General features: G+C 42.9%; 1 protein-coding gene across 2 annotated transcripts in view; it reads right to left on the bottom strand.

Moving 5' to 3' along the window:
• Positions 1 to 21,182, bottom strand: part of UNC5B (unc-5 netrin receptor B) — a 261,779-nt gene that overhangs the window by 41,439 nt on the left and 199,158 nt on the right. For both annotated transcript variants that reach the window (XM_060682249.2, XM_060682250.2), the window contains exons 3-6: positions 18,070 to 18,213; positions 12,878 to 12,981; positions 4,809 to 4,989; positions 1,921 to 2,088 (exon numbers count right to left, since the gene is read on the bottom strand). In XM_060682249.2, coding sequence (XP_060538232.1) covers positions 1,921 to 2,088; positions 4,809 to 4,989; positions 12,878 to 12,981; positions 18,070 to 18,213 — 597 coding nt within the window. The remainder of the gene's footprint in view (positions 1 to 1,920; positions 2,089 to 4,808; positions 4,990 to 12,877; positions 12,982 to 18,069; positions 18,214 to 21,182) is intronic.

Raw genomic sequence — 21,182 nt, 5'->3', positions numbered from 1 at the left:
GTCATAAACTATATGCATTTTTCTCTTGAAGCTGGCAAAAACAGCAACTAGATTAAAATGTCCTGAATTCTCACAAAGCAGCTTTTACTGTTTTTCCTTACTATAATGTTTATCCTATTTTTCCTCTCTCCAGGCTGCAAGTGTAAGAAGATTGTTCTTTTTGCCAGTACTTTGAAATACTGTCTTGCTCCTAGTAGCAGATGCTGTGACATTTACAGGAGATTATGAGAATTACAGTGCAACGTTTGAAGGGCACCAGGTTGGAAAAACCTCGTACAATGTTTTGATTTTGATACCCATCTGGGAAATAAAACAGAACCATGTGTTGAATGATAGCATCTTGTAACTTCCTGTAGATACTGTCAGATCCGCAGTATGAGCCTCAAAACTAGCTTGGCCTCCTTGTGTCAAGAAAACAACAACAAGATGTATTATTTCAATCGAACAGATGACTCAACCGGCAATATTTACTCTTTATTCCAGAGGCCTGGGAGAAAGAAAACGAAAGAAAAAGGAGAAGGCACCTTACATGGCTTTGCATCATCTTTCAAGGTCTCTAAAGCACAGCCAAGGAAATGCGACGACTTCCCCAGATATGTCTCCAGATGTCAGCTCAGAGAAGATGAACCAGTTCTACGCACATCTGGAGGGGAGTTGGTTAATGGCTCCAAGCAGCCATCTGAGACAGGGTGGGATTCTATCAGTTCAGACCGGTTCGGACGAACCGGTAGCTCCGATGATCAGCTGGGAGCGAACTGGTTCACTCCGATTATCAGGTCGGTCCGCCTGCCCGTCCCGTCCCTGCACTTTACTTTATCTTCTCAGCTGATTGGCGTGGCAGAGCGGATTGCTGTGCCTCAGCTGTGTTACTCCTAAGTGGTAACACAGGTTAGTATTTGTAAAACTGTGCACACGCGTGCACCAAAGCGTGCAGCGAAGCATGTGATCACCGAACCGGTTGTTAAACAGGCAGCATCCCACCGTTGATTTGAGAGGGATTTGGCTGAAGCAGAGCTGCAGCAGGACAGCCCTGAGGCTTCAGGTAGGGAAAGCATGTAGCTGCAGCTGATCAGTGATGAGGAAGAGGAAGAGGAACTGCCTGCTGCATCTGGTCCAAGAACACGTAGGGCAGAGAAAAGGCAGAATCAGAGAAGGTCAGCCAGATTACTCGCAAGGAAGCAGCCTCACTCTTCTTCATGGGCTGCACCAGAAGCTGGCTATTTAGCACAGCAGACAGATAGAAATGATGCTGGGAACAATATATTCATTTCCTAGCGGTGTGTTTTCTGGCTGTTGTGATTCTTGCTTTCCTTTGGATTGACACTGTGCCTTAACTTGGATCGGGCCTTGTGAACTCTGAACTTTTCTTGCCTCGTGAACCCTCTTGTATTTTGGATTTAATTTTGCCTGGTGGGTTTATCTTGTTTGGGAAACTTTCAGGTGCCTTTTGGACTCATTGGTCATTGCTCTGTGATTAGCATTGGTCTGCTTTTGACTTAATCGGGACAGTTCTGGGGTTTTGGTGAAGAGAATTGCTGGGGAATATTAATAAACCCACTAAACCGGCAGTTGTATGCATGTGTGTGTATGCGTGCGTGCGTGTATGTGTGAGCGGGATAGCACAGGAAAGCAAATATTCATTAAAATAGTTGGGACTTTGCTGGTCAAGAAGTCAAGTCAGGAGCAAGCTGTGAATAATTGCTTCAGAGGAGGAAAAGAGCAGGTTGACCATCCTTCAGATCAGAAAGAGTAAAGGAAATATTTTCAGAAATGAATCACCCTTTTCCTTATGGTAGAAGCTCACAATTCAAGATCGGAGGCTCAACTCTTAGTAACCTCATTATTAGCCTCCTTGAGCAGGATAACTGAGGGCTCTGATCCAATGATCTGAAAAGCAATATCCTCCCCAGGTGAACCTACCTGGGCACATGGTCGTGCAGGCAAGCTTCTGGAAAGATTGTCCATCGCAAATAGAGCCACCATTGAGTGGCACTGGATTGGTGCAAGTGCGGGTACGCTTCTGCCATCCACGGCCACAACGGTTGCTGCACGAGGACCAGTCTGACCAGGTAGACCAGCCACCATTCACTAGGAGTGAGGAAGGAAACAAAAACAAAGAAAGTGAGGGGGGAAAAATTGAAACACAACCTCCTAACAAGTCCCCTTTTCTCTCAGCCAAATCATAACACCGCCATTTTACCACACAGAATAACTACGCGGAAGATATTCTATACTCTAAGCATCTCCTTAGACATGCAGCAATTATTCATCACAATGGTTGTCCCAGCTATTATTAACATTGTTCTAGAAGATATTATTTTATTTCCTATAATCAGAGCAATCAAGAAGATAAGGATAAAACAGAGTCAAAACCAAAGAGGGCTATTTGTGAGACAATATGAGAACTAGGCTAGCTCCCAATCATATAAGGAAGGCTAGAGGAGTACATCGTTCAACAGAGCTCTGGGAATATGGTCAGAATTTGATGAGAATTTGGTATTGGCTAAAGAAATTAAACTGAGAAAATCCTTCAGAGAATTAGGGAAGGTGGTACAGATACTGCACAAACGTGCCAGGTTTCGATTTCAGCAAATCCTGGTAACAAATGGAAAATTTCATGTCTGAAAAACTGAATTGCTGCTGAATATCTGTTTGGAAATCCTAGTCCAGTGATGGCTTTTTGTCGTTGCGTGTTGAAAGTGCCCCCCATGCTCCCCGCGCATGCATGCCCAACCCTCCCGCCCCATTTTGGGCCTAGCAGGCCCCCCCGCAGCCCATTTTTGGTCCCAGGAGGCTACAGGGAGGCCTGCTAGGCCCAAAATGGGCTGCTCCCTGAATTCCCCCCCACACCCTGTGCATGCATGCACGACCCCCCCTGGGCATGCGTGCGTGTCTCCCGCATGTGCCCCACCCCCTGGACATGTGCGGCAGAGACCCGAAAATCAGCTGGCTGGTGGGAGGCACACATGCCATAGATTTGCCATCACAGTCCTAGTCTGCGGATAGAACCAATAAAGGCAATTAAGAGAAGCCTGTTGAGGGAGAAGAACATCTAGCAAAGACGTTCTTCATGTTGCCTCTAAGATACCTTTGGCTTGCTCTTCATATTTCAGATAATAAATCAGGGCAGCTACTAGTACCGTGATGGCGAACCTATGGCATGGGTGCCACAGGTGGCACGCAGAGTCATATCGATGGGCACGCGAGCTTTGCCCTAGCTCAGCTCCTGCTCGCATGCGTGTGCCGGCCAGCTGATTTTCGGGCCCTCTGGGCCCACCAGAAATCAGGCTGTTTCCGGCCTCTGGAGTGCCTCCGGGGAGGCGGGGAAGACCGTTTTCACCTTCCTCAGGCTCCTAGAAAGCCTCTGGAGTCTGGGGAGAGCGAAAACAGCCTACCAGGCCCACCCTGCCATTGTGTGCTAAAAGCGTGGGGAGCATGGGGGTGTCACGTGCGCATACATGCAGGCAGGCAGGGAGTACTGAATTACGGCTGTGAGCACACACACATGCGACCCCCCCCGGGCGTTCCCCCGCTTTTGGCACGTGACGGCAAAAAGGTTAGCCATCACTGTACTAGTACATCACAATTGGCTATTATGTGGTAAGATTGGGAAATGGTTGTTTCTGTAAATTATTCTGAAAAGTCCTGTAAATTTCACCAGAAATAGCATCCTTCCTTCTCCGGGTTGCCTATTCCCTGCTTCCAATCAAAAATTTGAAAGTCTTTTGTATAGTAATTGTGGCCAAAATTGTGGAAAACTTTTGGGAAAAGTGTATTTTTGAGGCTGATGGCTAATAACACCACTTTTTGGGGGACGTTTCAAGATAATCCTATTCCACTGCTGGAATGGCTTGGGAATAGCTCAGACCTTAACCCAATTGAAAATCTATGGAGCCGACTAAAGAAACTTGTTAGTCAGAAGCGACCCAGCAATAAAACCCAGTTAATAGAAGCAGTCATTTAATCTTGGTTTCACGTTATAACAGCTGCAGAACTAAAAGACTTGGTTCACTCCATGGGAAGACGTTGTAAGGCCGTAATTCATGCTAAAGGTTACCCAACTAAGTATTAACTGACATGGGGATAATTTTTGTATATCTCGTTTTTTCTACGTGTTTCACTTTTCTTCTTTATACTGTGACTGCTATTCTAATAGCAAATCCTTCCTAAAGGTTATTGCATTACATTCTTGATTCAATTATCTTTCCATCGAGATATAATTTTATGGTACTATACTCCAAAAAAAATAAAAAATAAAAAATGGTGTTATCAGCTAGTTTTAGAAAATACACTTTTCCCAAAAGGTTTCCACAATTTTGGCCACCACTGTACATCTTTGTTAAATGTACCTAGTTGTTTATGAAACCAAAGACCTACTGTATTATGCAATTTCATGTGTGCTTGGGAGGCTAGAAATCCTAATGAAATCAATGAGTATTTGGTTCTGAACGAGCGTTGCACAAGATGGAGGTCACACTTCAAATATCAGCATAAACCAAATAAACATAAAGGCAGAGTGGTCTCCTTTTGAGAACCTCTGGCAACTTCATAGATGGTGTCCTTGCTCTTTTCTTAGCAGCAACATAGAACCTGTTTTCCATTATCTCCTTCCAGTGCGATATTTTATCTTCTAAGTCTATATCCCTTATATTTCCCGATGGTTTCCCAACCCAATACAATGAGTCTGAACTTGTTTAACATTTGTAAGATCAGCAACCGCTGCAAACTATATTCCTCACATTCTCCCGCAGAAACGGGATTTCATTCCCTCAGACTCCCCCCACCTCAAGTTCTCAACAAATCATTACCATAAACAATTATTGTAGCCGTAGTGCTCCTCCGTTTGGCAACAATGTTTTTTGCCACGCAGGTGTAGTTGCCCGTATCAGAAAGCCTAGCCTGCTTGATGATAAGATTGTTATCTATGGTTATCAGGAAGTTTGTGTCCTGGGAAGCATCAATCACATCCTCGTTCTTCAGCCACTCCACCTATATTAAGTTTCGGAAAGAGAAAAAGAAAATGAGATGATAAACGGTTGGGACAGGCAGAAAACAAAAGACTGTCAACTCTGAAGCAAACCTGGCTGAAGCCATCTTTGGCTGACTCATAGTTGCCACAAAGCCTGAGAGGGCGAAGGGAGAGGGGGGAAGCAGATAGATCCGGCAACAGTCAAAACAAAAAAAAATTCCCGTGGGAACCAAGGTCATTTCAACAGGTGGCTGCTGAAGGAGGAGAGGAGTGACCAAGCAGCCTGCCAGCTATATTCATTGGACAATGTGACCGGTGACATCTGGGAGGCGGGACTTCCGCTCTTTTAATTGGGTGAAAACCACGGGAACTTTTAGAGTTGGTTTTCACCAACTATGCCGATATGATGTATCCCATAAAACATGTTCTTGGAGGAATCTACCTGCTTTTGATGGGTGTGTTACTTGGAACACTGACAAAGACAATGATAACTCTTATCATTAGAAATAAAAATTAAATACCCTCTCCCGAAATAGTTCCTTCTACTACAACACCAAATTAAAGCTGAAAATTTGTGATTGTCTTTGAAGTGTAGCCTTCTCTGAGAAGACTGGGCCATTTGCCACCCAAAATTGATAAGGAGTTATAGAAGCCCAACACACTTTACAACAGTTTACTTAGTGGCCATTCAAAGTTACAACAGCACTGAAAAAAGTGACATATGACCATTTTTCATACTTATGACCGATGCAGCATCCCCATGTTCATGTGATCAAAATTCACAAACTGACTCATATTTATGACCATATTTGCACTGTCCCGAGGTCACACGATCCCCTTTTGCGACCTTCGGACAAGCACAGTCAATGGGGAAGCCAGATTCACTTAACAACCATGTTACTAACTTAACAACAGCAATGATTCACTTAACAGACGTGGCAAGAAAAGTTGTAAAATGGAGCATAACTCACTTAGCAACGTAAATTCTGGGCTCAGTTGTGGTCGTAAGTCGAGGGCTACCTGTACACATGGCAAGTACAAATGGTGTTTTGCCTTACGCAACACAATGAGGAAAGCCCCAACTGGTACTTGTGACATATAAACATGGCATGAGAGGTACGTACACAATTATTTCATGCTGTTGCAAGCAATTGCTGTAAAATGATAGCTCAGTAAACTGGAAGAGATACATAAAGAATGCTAAAATGCACCTGGTTTTGCTCATTATTTGAGAAAGGATGGTTTTTCTTACTTACAGGCAATTCTATTTTTAACTTTGTTTTGAAATGGTTGGGTCTGGAATGGCCTAATTTGTCTGACTGTTTGGTTGCAAAAAGTAGCAAAGACCAGATCCTTACTTGGCTGCATTTATATTCTGCTTTGCCTTATTGTGCCAAAGTCACATTGTGAAAGTCATGAGTCTCAAACCAGGACTCTGTTCAACAAACCATCCCTAGTCAAAGAAATTCTGGGAAGGAAGGAAGGAAAATGGAGAGAGTGAGGAAGGAAGGAAGGGAGGGAGGGAGGGAGGGAGGGAGGGAGGAAGGAAGGAAAGTGGAGAGAGGGGGAAGGAAGGAAGGAAGGAAGGAAGGACGGACAGAAGGAAGGAAGGAAGGAAAATGGAGAGAGGGAGGAAGGAAGGGAGGGAGGGAGTGAGGGAGGGAGGGAGGAAGGAAGGAAAGTGGAGAGAGGGGGAAGGAAGGAAGGAAAATGGAGAGAGTGAGGAAGGAAGGAAGGAAGGAAGGAAGGAAGGAAGGAAGGAAGGAAGGAAGGAAGGAAAGAAGGAAAGTAATGCAAAATCAATTACAACTGTCTGCATATGTTCTAAGCTTACAGACCACATGAGTGACATGTTGAAGAAATCATTAAATTATCATTGCTCCTGCAATTAAAAGTTTTCTACAGAACCCTCAAGACATTATCTTCACCTTCCCAGGCTCCAGATTCTACGCATATGTAGTGCCAGAACGAAATCATTTCTTTACCCTAATCCTGATGTTTAAAATCACAAATAACTGACAAATATAGAGACAACAGATTTCGGACATCCCCTCCCTGCCGCATAATCTGCTCGTTCTTGAAACTTAACAGGATTGATTAGAGAAATAGGAACCACCAGTCTAAGCAAATACCCAGTCCTTGGTCTACAACAGTTCTTTATGCAGATCTCACTGAGTTACTGGGAAGCAAAGTCTGCAGTAGAGGTAGAAGAAAATACATCCAGAGGAAAGGCCAGAGATTGTTGATCTTGCCAAGCACTAATGGTTCTTTTTTCTATCCCCTTCTCGGGAAAACAATTTGTTCAGTGTTTTCTTTACCGAATTCTGTCAGGGGTTAATGGCTGATCAGCCTATGTAGGTGGCAGGATGGAACAGGTGTTGAGGTTAACCACATTATTAGATGTCAGAATAACAGATCCACTGCCTAAAATAAACACTTCTGCTGAATAATGAAAACAGACGGGCCCCCAGCGTGGTGCTATCCATCACAATCCCTCTCCGTCTTCACCTGGCAACTCATTTCCCTAACAGGCTCACTTTCGGACCATAAACATCTGTCTGCTAGGTGCCAACCTTCACAGCTGGAATTTTACTATGGTTGCAAGAGAAACTCGAGGAAACAAGCCTGCATTTGAGAGGTGTAAACTCAAGGCAGGAGGCGAAGGCTGGGCAGAAATTCTGGGTGAGTCTGAAACTTCGTATGATTTATTAACACAATCTGCAATGGGGGGAAAATGATATGTTTCCCTATCATTATTCACCCTCCCAAAGCACCTTCCAGGGAAAGCACAGATGTGCCCAGCTGTGGGAGGAAGGCAGGAGGTTTTTCATTACCAACTGCTGGCAATTAGAAGAAAATATATATATATCTCAGCAACCGAAATTGGTAAAACAAAATTTTCTTATTAATAATAGAGGAAGGAAGGAAAGAAGGAAGGAAGGTAAGTCAGGAGATACACATCTTCCTAAACCAATATACCCAATGAGAGAGTACGAACTTCTGTGGGAGGTAAGGAAACAGTTTAACTGAAGAATCATAAAGCAAAGGTAGTCCTCAACTTAACGCCAGAATTGAACCCAACATTCCTGCTGCTAAGTGAGACAGTTGTTAAGCGAGTTTTGTCCCAGTTTATGACCTTTCTTGCCACAGTTGTTAAGTGAATCATTGTAGTTGTTAAGTTAGTAACACGGTTGTTAAGAAAATCTGGCTTCCCCATTGACTTTGCTTGTCAGAAGGTCGCAAAAAGTGGCCACCTAACCAGGTAGTAAAACCCGCGAGAGGCCCCACCCACTGACCCTAATGTCATGAAAATGCTTTTGCACATGCGCAGAAGACCGCGTGAGAGAGCGAAGCGAGTGCGCACGTGTGGCCCCGTTGCGAACCGGTAGTAAAGATAAGAAGAACCCACTCCTGCACCTAACCCTGGGACACTACTACCATCATAAATATGAGTCAGCTGCCAAGCTCCTGAATTTTGATCAATTTTGACCATAGGAATGCTGCAATAGCAATAGCACTTAGACTTATATACCGCTTCGTAGTGCTTTTACAGCCTTCTCTAAGCAGTTTACAGAGTGAGCCTCTTGCCCCTAACAATTTGGGTCCTCATTTTACCAACTTCGGAAGGATGGAAGGCTGAGTCAACCTTGAGCCTGGTGAGATTTGAATTTGCCAAATTGCAGGCAGTCGGCAGTCAGTCAGCAGAAGTAGCCTGCAGGACTGCACTCTAACCACTGCGCCACCGTGGCAATGGTCGTAAGTGTGAAAAATGGTCATAAGTCACTTTTTTTTCAGTGCCGTTGTAACTTCAAATGGTCACTAAATGAGCTGTTGTAAACTGAGGACTACCTGTTATTTTCCTAGAACAAGCCCAGGAGGGCTAACCATACAATTATCAAGAAAGATTTAGATACAGAGAACCTCAATTCTGGGTGCTTTTAAAATTTGGCCCAGATTTTTTTCCCCCAGCACTTTTCCCAGGCAAGCAACCAATGATTTCCAGAAATTGTGTAGCCATTCCGTCTTCATTGCATTGAGATATATCACAGGCAGCCTTGCCTTGCCCCCAAATTCAACGTCTTGTCCTATTTTCTTCATTTTTTAAAATTTTTTTAGTTTTTTAAAATTAGATTTATATGCCGCCCTTCTCCAGAGACTCAGGGCGGCTTACAATGCGTTAAGCAATAGCCGTCATACTTTTGTATATTTTATACAAAGTCAGCTTATTGCCCCCACAAACTGGGTCCTCAATTTACCTACCTTAGAAAGGATGGAAGGCTGAGTCAACCTTGAGCCTGGTGAGATTCGAACTTGCAATAATTGCAGACAGCTGAATGTTAATAACAGGCTTTTTTAGTCTGTTGAGCTATCCAGGCTCCTGAGGTGGATGATTGTTTTACCTATGCTATTGTGATTCAATCCACTTGAAAGGCACAGAAAATATTGAACCTCTCATAACCCAGATCATGAGCGCGATTAAACTTATCCTGCCCGCCTAACAAGGATAATATGAATGAATGAAAGTTTTATGCTCAGAGTTTCTTGCGAAGAAATTATTAACCGTATCAGCTGCCTTTCAGGATTCCACTCAAGGGAATTTACTTATTTATTTTGTTGGTGGCTGGTTTACATCCTTTGTTTCGACTCTGCCAAGGCAGCTAACGAAGTGTAGAAAACAAAAATGGAATAGGCAAACAGACTAAAACAGACTAAAATTTACTGGGAACTAGTTAGCAAAATAAAGTTGACTGTTAAAAGCCCAATGGAGGAGATGCATTCTTATAGAACAGCCTTCTCCAGGAACAGCCTCCAGGGAAGTGTGTTCCGTAGCTTGCAGGCAGGACACACAATTTCTTCTTTGGGGAAATTTTCTGTTTCCTTGAGCTGCTCTTACATCACAAATAATCTTGTGGGTGGATGCTCAACTACTTGAACACAACAATTTTCCTACCGTGCTTCCCTGAAAATAAGATCCTGTCATATTTTTTTGAACCCCTGAAATAAGCGCTTGGCCTTATTTTCGGGGGAGGTCTTATTATTTTGGGGCGTGTGGAGCAAGACGGGGCTCCTCTTGCCGTCTTACCTGATTTCCACCTCTGTCTCTCTAAACCTAACCCAGGAGTCAGCAACCTGTGGCTCTGGAGCCACATGTGGCTCTTTCACCCCTCTGCTGCAGCTCCCTGTCATTCAAAATATGCATCACAACCGCCAGTGTGCAACACCAGCCGGCACATGATTTATTGAACTTTTCAACCCCTGGTAGGCCAACCATGGATAAATCCAAGAAAAGAAAAGTTTCAGAAGAAAACAGAATGTTTAATTCAACTACATATGCTAGTGGCCGCTCAAGAAATAGTCAGGCACGAGAAGGGTTTTGTGGCTCCCGGTGGTTTTTTTTCTGTGGGAAATGGGTCCAAATGGCTCTTTGAGTGTTTAAGGTTGCAGACCCTTGCCCTAACCAGAGGAAATGGCAGGGACCAGCTGCACATGCACTTAAATATTTTCGGGGAGGGCTTATTTTCTAGGAGGTTATTTTTGGGGAGGGCTTATTTTAGCGCATGCGCTCAAAAGCCTGATTGAACTTATTATTTGGGGAGGTCTTATTTTCAGGGAAACAGGGTAGCTAGTATGAGAGGAGATGAAGAATCAGAATCAACAGTGATGAAAAGCATAAGGTATCTAAAAAGGAGATGGCCATCCAACAAACACAGGAAACATCCTAGGGTTTCCCCCAATTTAGGCTCAACTCCGGATATGTCCCCCCCTTTTATTTTTAACCAGAAGCCCCTCTACTACTCTAGTCTTCCCCAACACAGACCTTCCAAATGTACAGGTAGTCCTCAACTTGCAACAGTTGCTTTAGTGACCGTTCAAAATTACAGTGGCATTGAAAAAAGTGACTTATGGCCATTTTTCACACTTAACGGCCATCGCCACATTCCCATGATCCCATGATCAAAATGAGGTGCTTGGTAACCGGTTTATATTTATGATGGTTGCAGGGTCCCGGTGTCATGCGATTATCTTTTGCGACCCCCTGACAAGTAAAGTCAATGGGGGAATCCAGTTTCACTTAAGAACCGTGTTACTAAATTAGCAACTGCAGTGAATCACTTAACAACCAACGGTGGCAAGAAAGGTCATCAAATGGGGCAAAACTCACTGAGCAAATAGCAACAGAAATTTTGGACTCAATTATGGTCATAAGTCGAGGACTACCTGTATGTGATTACAACTCACATAATGCCCATTCATGCTCAGAAAGTTAGTAGTTGTGCCAAGCTGATGAAATCAAAGTTCAAAGTTTCATCAGAATCCTTCTCCTTCTTTCTTGGGATGCTCAGCTGGATGTTTGCAACTCTGCATTAGGAAATATTTCTACCCTTTCTTCGAAAATCCCAGGCCCTTCTGCAACAGATCACTCCCTTATTTAATTCTCACAAATCCCTTTATGGCTCGGCTGGCTGTAAAAGGAAGTCTGGCTCAAAGACACCTAATGAAATTTAATACTGAGTCAAGATCTCGGTCATTGGAACCTGATGCCTCTTTTGGATCTGCAGTATATCTTTGCTGGGAGTCCTCTGTGCTGCCCTCCGCACAAATTGTGTCTTGTGCTTCTTGTGCTTGCCGCTGTGATTCATGAGATGCAGAGGTCAATAGGAATGGTTGCACGTGGATAGATGGTGCTACCTTATCATGGAGGGTATACAAACGACTTCCAACTCTTCTGTGCCTTAGCCTGATTGTGACACTCTGACATACAGAATAACAGAGTTGGAAGGGACTTTGGAGATCATCTAGTCCAACCCTATACTTAGGTAGGAAACCCTAAACCACTTCAGACAAATGGTTATCCAATATCTTCTTAAAAACCTCCAGTGTTGGAGCATTCACAACTTCTGGAGGCAAGTTGTTCCACTGATTAATTGTTCTAACTGTCAGGAAATTTCTCCTTTGTTCTAAGTTGCTTCTCTCCTTGCTTAGTTTCCACCCATTGCTTCTTGTCCTACCCTCAGCTGCTTTGGAGAATAGCATGATTCCCTCAGGCAACCCCTGAGATATTGGATCGTGTCACCTCTAGTCCTTCTTTTCATCAGACTAGACATGCCCAGTTCCTGCAACCGTTCTTCATATGTTTTAGCCTCCAGTCCCCTAATCATCTTCGTTGCTCTTCTCTGCACTCTTTCTAGAGTCTCCACATCTTTTTTACATCGTGGTGACCAAAACTGAATGCAGCATTCCAAGTGTGGCCTTACCAAAACATTATAAAGTGGTACCAAAGACATGTACCAAAGTCCACCAGATTTATTTGCAATGTGTACTGAAAGATCCTAACCTACCAATAGGGATACAACAAAGGAGTAACATGTAGCACTGCAACTATAATACAGGTTGAGATGTTTTCCTGAGCTTTTGAGAAATAAACCAGAATGGGATAAACTCTTGGCAGAACGGGCATGCAATTTAGTAAACAGAATGTTACAACTGTAAGAATGAATAGATGTGGGTTATTATGAAATAACAGTAGTCCTCTTCTTACAACCTTAATTGAGCCTGGCAATTATGGTCAAACGTCATGATGGCTGTAAAGCAGGTCACTATGAGACCAGACCCATTTTATGACCCGTTCTGCAGTAGTCATTAAGCAAATCCATTGTTCACTGGAAGTAAATGCTGGTTTTTGACAAAAACATCATCCATTGTGTTCATGTGACCATGGCAGGGGGCAATGTCAGAAGTTCCGAACTGGATCATAAATCAGTTTTGGGGGAGGTGGTTGTAAATTCAAACGATTACTAAGTGACAGTTTGTAAATTTTGAGGGCTGCCTGTAATCTCTGTTTTGTTCACATGAATGTTTTCCCAGGTGACCGCCATTGATTATCCTCACTGTTGGCACTCAACTTACCTCAGCAGTTGGCACTCCTTCAGGAGGTCGGCACTGCAAAAGGACCTCATGATCAAGAGGCACCTCTTTCCCCAGTGGCTCCTGGTCGAAGTTTTTCCTCAGATCTAAGGATAGGAAAGATATAAAACCCACCAACATTAGCCATGATACTTACAGTGCAATTTAAAAAATATAGGGCAAGTTACAGTAGTGGCCAAAATTGTGGAAACCTTTTGGGAAAAGTGTATTTTTGAGGTTTGATGACTAATAACACCACTTTTTTTTTGGAGTTTCAAGATAATCCTATTCCACTGCTGGGAATAGCCCAGACCTTAACCCAATTGAAAATCTATGGAACCGATTAAAGAAACTTGTTAGTCAGAAGCAACCCAGCAATAAAACCCAGTTAACAGAAGCAATCATTCAATCTTGGTTTCACATTATAACAGAACTAAAAGACTTGGTTCACTCCATGGGAAGACGTTGTAAGGCCGTAATTCATGCTAAAGGTTACCCAACTAAGTATTAACAGACATGGTGATAATTTTTGTATAACTTGTTTTTTCTACGTTTTCCCACTTTTCTTCTTTATACTGTAACTGCTATTCTAATAGCAAATTCTTCATAAAAGTTATTGCATTACACTCTTGATTAAATTACCTTTCCATTGATATATAATTTTATGATACTACTCCCCCCAAAAAGTGGTGTTATTAGCTAGTTTTAGAAAATACACTTTTCCCAAAAGGTTTCCACAAATTTTTCCACTACTGTACCTTAAGCCTAAAGAGGCCAAGTTTTCATGTCCTATTATTTTTCCTAACGCCTGAAAAGCCTCAAATGTCAGACCTCTTAGAAGTTTGACCCAAAAAGTTTGTGTCATTTCCATCTAAAGGTATGAAAGACAGAGAGACAGCAAAAGATGGATTTGTTTCCTCATATTTTGAAGAACATCCCATTATTTGAAATACTAAAATGGAATATCTTTCAAAGCACAGCAGATATGCAGCTCAACAGAAACTAAAAGAATAACTACTGAAAGAAAATAGGCCTTTGGAAGATTCTCCCCTTGATGTTTTTGTCCTTTTCAATGGTGCTCCTTGGCAAAACAACTGTTCCTTTGGTGTTTTGCAAGAAATTGCAGGATAGCAATAGCACTTAGACTTATATACTGCTTTACAGCGCTTTACAGCCCTGTCTAAGCGGTTTACAGAGTCAGCCTATTGCCCCCAACAATCTGGGTCCTCATTTTACCCACCTCGGAAGGATGGAAGGCTGAGTCAACCTTGAGCCTGGTGAGATTTGAACTGTCAAATTGCAGTCAGCTGGCAGTCAGCAGAAGGAGCCTGCAGTTCTGCACTCTAACCACTGCGCCACCACGGTCATTTAGCAAAACCAGCAGCAAAGAGAATTCCTTTTGTGACCCAAAACTAAAATATCTCACGAAAAAGTTCGGAGAATATTCAGGAAGCACATTTTTTTATGAAAGGACTACCATTTCTGTTCAGTTCTGATACTGAAAACAAATTACTGAATGCAGGATTTTAAGTGTCAAGCATGATGGTAGCTTCCAATTGAGGGTTTTTAAGATTCTCTGAAACACCTATAGTTTCTACAAGCCCGGACATCTTTTTAATGAAGAACGTGAGTAAGACAACCCATAAGAAAAGATAGGTGTAAAGAATGAATCAGTAGGTGGCGCTAAGATCTTTTAAATTCCTCCTAAGCATTTTGACTAAATTAAGGTCCTAAAATATATATGCTTTCCCAAACAATTATTTTGGGAGGATGATTATGATGAATACACTGATGATAATTTGTAACCTAACTTCATGAAAGGGGTTCTACAATGATTAGAGATATCACAGTACCATCGGCCTCTTGGGAGGTCAGTAATTAAATCGTTTTCGCACAGCTATTGCCGCTTGCATTGCAAGCATGCAAAGGATATGACAGGCTTTATAAGTCAAGCAAATCATGGCTTAACATAAAGTGCGGCAATCATATAGAATGTTTAATGTCTGAGCAGCTATGTTCACATAACATACTCAGCTCATTTTTAACCTTAGCTTGGTGAACATGACAGACTCAAAACACAGTTAATGGTTAAATGCGTTGTGCAAACTCAGAAACTGGCTTAATCCCATTTACCAGGTTCCATGTGATCTCAGCCGGTGTGAGCAATGTAACCTGGTATCTCTCTAGATATTTGGGATTGCAACTCCCCCAGTTGCAGCCATGATGTCTAAATACCCTTCAGAGCAGAGGAGAAATCCAGCAGGTTCTGGAGAACCAGTAGCGGAAATTTTGAGCAGTTCGGAGAATCGGCAAATACCACCTCTGGCTGGCCCCAGAGTGGGGTGGGAATGAAGACTTTCAATATCCTTCCCCTGGAGTGGGGTGGGAATGGAGATTTTGCAGTATCCTTCCCCTGGAGTGGGGTGGGAATGGAGATTTTGCAGTATCCTTCCCCTGCCACGCCCACAGAATCAGTAGTAAAAAAATTTGGATTTCACCACTGCTTCAGAGTAAATTTAAGGTGAATGAAACTGGGTTATTGCGGGTTAAAGAAAGCCAAAAGGAGAAATATAACTAAGATGCTATGCCTTTGGATCTTAACCTCTCACTCCTGTAAATAATGAACCCAAGAAAAGCTGAATATGTCAATCAGGGACTGTGAAAACTGATTCCTGCTCCAGAGCTATTTCAATAACCAAACTGCAAGAATTCTAGTACCTCGCTTGTGTGATTATAAGCGATCTCAGCTAAAAAGAAAGCAAGTCACATGTTTGTGTGCCAGCTGGTAAGCAGACATAAACAGTATCCTCATTCCTATCTCAGCTACACTACTGAACAAGACATTAATAACAATTTAGAATCCAGGACAACGATAAAATTTAGTCTGAAGACCCCCCCAGGGAGGAAAATGCTCTCTCTGTTGACCTACGATCCCAAAATAAGGGATTTCAGATTATATTCTGTTAAAAATCAGGCTTCCTTAAAAAGTTAAAGAGGGATTTTCCATGGCGTTCTGCTGTTTTCTGTACTGTGTGGCTGCCAAAAATAGAAATATTGTTCTAGCGCCTCCTACTCTTGCAGAGAGACACAAAATGACTTCATCTACCTGGCCAGGGTCCATCGGCAGTATATACGTCTAGAATGTGACCCAGCTCCAGAAATTCCAGAAGTCAGAGAAGAAGATGTGACTGAACAAGCTCAAGGATAGAAAAGTGCTGTCCTGGAAAATCAGGGGGAAACTGATGGGCAACTTGGACAGCCAGAGAAATCCCCCCGAAGGAACATAATTTGGCTGCCATATCTCTGATGGAAATTGTTTAGAAATCAGAAACTCTGGAGATGCAATTGACCAGAAACACATACCGTATTTTTCGGAGTATAAGATGCACCGGAATATAAGACGCAGCTTAGTTTTTGGGGAGGAAAATAGGAAAAAAAAAATCTGCCCATCAGGTATTCATCTGGCTAGCGTCCTTAGTCTGGTCAGCTTCAACACATTAGTTTGCTGGTTTTTTATCCCCTGCTTAGGGATAAAAAACAGCTTCTAAGGCACAGCTGAGAGGAAGCAGCAATGAGAAAAGCAGGCAAAGCACGGGGAGATCGCTTCACTCGGCTAGCGCCTAGTTAGGGCTGAAAAAAAAAAGCTTCTAAAGAACAGCTGAGAGTCAGAGCAAAGCATGGAGATCGCTTCACTGGCTAGTCCCTTGTTAAAGCACAGTGGAGAGTCGAGGGAGCAGAGATCGCTTCACTCGCTAGCGCCTCGTTAACACTCGTTAGGGCTGAAAAAAAGCTTCAGAAAAGCTACATTCGGAGTATAATTTTCACCCGAATAATCACGCAGGCAAATTTTCAGCCTCTTTTGGAGGGAAAAAGGTGCGTCTTATACTCCGAAAAATACGGTAAGTCAGAGACAACTACAGTTGGAGAAGATGAAGAACAAGGATTACTAAAGGCAAGCTTTTGCCTCGGCAGTGACCATCTTGGAACACTTCTGTGGGAATAGCATATCATCATCTTCATTTCACAACCCATAATCCCTTGCGGAGTGGAGTCTGGGCAACTGAACGGAGCTAGCGGAGTATTTTAATGGTCGGATGCCTTTCCTGTCGCCAATGCAGAATTTTAGTTCAGCAGATATATTCTCAGTGTGCCCAGAGAGAGAAACATCTGCCTCTACCTAGGATCGAACTCACAGCCTCCTGATTGTGAGGTGAAAGCTCCACCTCTAGGCCACCACACCACTCCTCTGTAGGAACAGCATATAATAATGGAGAAAAAGCTGCAGCAGGACCAAGGATGCTTATCCATCCTCTGTGGATCACAGTTTTATTCCAAAATCAGCTTTATTTTCTTCTATTTATTTATTTATTATTGAATTTCTATACCGCCCTACTCCCGAAGGACTCAGGGCGGTGCACAGCCATGAAATAAAACACATAGATATACAAAATTTAAAATCGAATAAAATGAATTAAATAAATTTGGCTGAATTAATACCCATAATTTAAGATACCCATATTTTAAAATACATTAATAATTTAAAATTTACACTTAAAAGGGAGAAGATTTAGGCGAGGCCAGCTTGATGAAATAAAAGCGTCTTCAACTCGCGGCGGAAGGTGCGCAGATCCGGGATCCTCCGTATCTCTGGGGGGAGCTCATTCCAGATCGTCGGTGCCCCCACAGAGAAGGCTCTCCCCCTAGGGGCCGACAGCCGACATTGTTTGGCCGACGGCACCTGGAGGAGCCCCTCTCTGTGGGAGCGTACTGGTCGGTGGGAGGCTGTTGATGGTAGTAGGCGGTCCCGTAAGTAACCAGGTCCCAAGCCATGGAGCGCTTTAAAGGTGGTAACCAGAACTTTGAAGCGCACCCGGAGCAGATTCTATGAGCAGATTTCTTTTTTTAACATGATTGCTCCTTCTCAATGAACCAAAAAAAAAAAGCACCAATAAATTTCTTCTTCCAGTAAAGGATATCTCAATATAACAACTTCTCTCTTGGACGCACACAAGCCTTTCATTAGCTAATAGTCTATAAAACGTTTGAGCAAGTGAATTATTTTAATGTAGCCGTTCGTGATATTCCCCTTTTTTCTGCAGGGTATGCAAGTGCACTAAACACCTGCCAGCGAAGTCCTAATGTGAAAAGGTCTTCAAAAAGAAAGAAGGAACGAAAAAGAATTTCCCCAAACCTACATGCTATTCGAACGTAGGCTCGGCGACTTTTGGTGGTTCCAGCGGAACTCCAGGCCACACACTGACACCAGTAATCTTCTAGGCCAAACAGCTCCTCCACTTGCTGGCGAGAGACTTCGATCTGGACTTCTCTTACAAGGAGCCCTGGAAACAAAGACATCCAAAAAAAAGTGAATTATTATGGAGTTGGAGGAACCAAGAACTGGAAGAATTACCATATCAATTACCAATCAGGGGTCCCCAAACTTGGCAGCTTTAAGACTTGTGGACTTCAACTCCCAGAATTCTCCAGCCAGCTGGCTGGAGAATTCTGGGAGTTGAAGTCCACAAGTCTTAAAGCTGCCAAGTTTGAGGACCTCTGGTTTAAATGAATCACCATCTATGAAAAATGGAGGAATACACACTCATGCATTATCAGAGTGAAATGAGACCTCTGCTGAGGTCTACAGCAGTGGTGGGTTTCAAATTTTTTTTACTACTGGTTCTGTGGGCATGGCATGGCTTGGTGGGCATGGCTTGGTGGGTGTGGCAGAGGAAGGATACTGTAAAATCTCCATTCCCACCACACTCCAGGGGAAGGATACTGTAAAATCTCCATTCCCTCCCCAATCCAGGGGAAGATTACTGCAAAATCCCCATTTCCTTCCGATCAGCTGGGACTTGGGAGGCAGAAAATAGATGGGGGCATGGCCAGTCAGAATTTATAGTATCGGTTCTCCGAACTACTCAAAATTTCTGCTACCGGTTCTCCAGAATTGGTCAGAACCTGCTGAAACCCACCTCTGGTCTACAGCAATATTCTCTCTAAAGATCAACATATGATAAACACAGGTTTTTGTTTATGATACGTTTGTGTAACTGCATTACATCTGAGCTTTGTGTACAACTATTGTACACAATGGGTATGACACATTTGAGCTTTGCGTGCAACTATTTATCTTCTTCTGGTTCTTATGTGCATCATTTTTAGATTAGGTTGTTTGCATGCACAGTACTACAAAAGTTGCATGCATAGTTTACAGCTAATGAAAAAAGGTTGTTATTGGCCTTTTTTTTTGCGTACATCATTTTATCATGTAATCATTTTCTTACATGATTAAGATTCAAATCTTAATTATGTGTATTTAGCTAATCACATCATTGGGTTAAATGCAGAGGTGGGTTTCAGCAGGTTCTGACCAGTTCTGGAGAACCGGTAGCGGAAATTTTGAGTAGTTCAGAGAACCGATAAATATCACCTCTGACTGGCCCTGCCCCCATCTATTCTCTGCCTCCCGAGTCCCAGCTGATCGGGAGGAAATGGGGATTTTGCAGTAACCTTCCCCTGGATTGAGGAGGGAATAGAGATTTTACAGTATCCTTCCCCTGACATGCCCACCGTGCTACACCCACCAAGCCATGCCACACCCACAGAATTGGTAGTAAAAAATTTTGAAACCCACCACTAGTTAAATGTGATACTATTTGCTAGACAATCAACAAAGAGACTTTTGATATCATACTCCTAGTCTGAGTTTCAATATAATAATGGTAATAATAATAGTATTATTTTATAATAATTGTTATGAGCCATGGTGGCGCGGTGGTTAGAATGCAGTACTGCAGGCTATTTCTGATGACTGCCGGCTGCCTGCAATTTGGCAGTTCGAATCTCACCAAGCTCAAAGTTGACTCAGCCTTCCATCCTTCCGAGGTGGGTAAAATGAGGACCCAGATTGTTGGGGGCAATAGGCTGACTCTGTAAACTGCTTAGAGAGGGCTGTAAAGCACTATGTAGCGGTATATAAGTCTAAGTGCTATTGCTATGGCTATTATTAATAACAATGGTATTAATTATTATATTATTATAGCCAAACCTTGGCTATCAAACAGCAAAAAAAAAAAATGCTACTAAAATCTCACATTTGCTTTATATGTATGAACCGAAGGTTTATGGAAAACCAGAAATTGAAATCCGGTCATCGACAAGTATGGTAATAATTTTCAGCACAGTTATAGTAATGGAATTTGGCCTAGAGAAATGTGCTAGAAAAGCAATTAATTTGTGTAAAATCCTGGTAATGGAATTGAGATGCTGAACGGCCAAACCACGAGGACGAAGCCTACAAGTATCTGGACATTATACAGTTGGATAACATCAGACACGGAGAAGTTAAAAATGTGCTTAGTAAAGAATATATCCAAAGAGTGACAAAAAAGTGCTCAGTTTTTGCTGGCAGAGGGCTGCAATGAGACCGTCGTGGCTGAAAACGGAGCCTGGGCAGGCCACGCACAGCCTCCCCGAGCTCCATTTTTATTGGCAGAAGGCTGCAGGAGGCCGTTGCAGCTGAAAATGGAGCCTGGGAGGGCTGCGTGCGGCCCTCTTAAACTCCATTTTCGCTGGCAGAGGCACAATGACCCAGTCTTTCTGTGTTTTCAGGGCAGCCCTGCGGGCCAGATCTAAGCACCCCGCAGGCTGGATCCGGCCCACAGGCCTCGAGTTGTGTTAAACTTTCAAGCGGAATAGGAAAACCCACCAGCCATTGATCATCGACGGCTGGTGGTGAGGCCTGTAATAAACTTGCATCTGTTTCAGGAATACGATGTCATTGCAAGTTAAGTTGTAGACCATCGTCTCCTCTGCCTTCATTGCTACACTTTCCCACCATGGCCTCCATTCAACAAGAGGCAATGGCATCATGTCCTTTAATTTCATTGCCTTAATACATGCCTACAATGGAAGAGAGTGGCTTCAGCAGCCATTAACTGTTTCTGATACAAAAAAAAGAGAGAGAGAGAGAGAGAGAACAATTACCCTCTATTTCACCCTGCACAGATCCTCTAATGAGTGATGGCCTTAAAGATAAGCAATGTTTGAGAACTGTCTTTATTTAAGATGGTTGATGCTTTAAGGAAGATAGCGTGCTGCACGGATAGTAATTTGAAACTGGGAAAGCTTGGTAAAGATTGCAACGTCGTCCTGCTCTTCGTGAGCCTGGGAAGTTGTCATTTGATTAATAAAAAAGAAATCCCCAAAGCTTTATTCTTTTTTTCCCCCCAGCTTGCAATATGAAATTTTAGACTTTCACACCTTCTCCGTATTATTGAAAAATGGTTTGAAGAATGGTTGCAAG

The sequence above is a fragment of the Pantherophis guttatus genome, chromosome 6, assembly GCF_059756535.1.
Source record: "Pantherophis guttatus breed Tessera chromosome 6, ASM5975653v1, whole genome shotgun sequence".
Taxonomy (NCBI): domain Eukaryota; kingdom Metazoa; phylum Chordata; class Lepidosauria; order Squamata; family Colubridae; genus Pantherophis; species Pantherophis guttatus.
The sequence above is the reverse complement of the archived record's forward strand: the minus strand, read 5'-3'. Positions and strand labels throughout refer to the sequence as shown.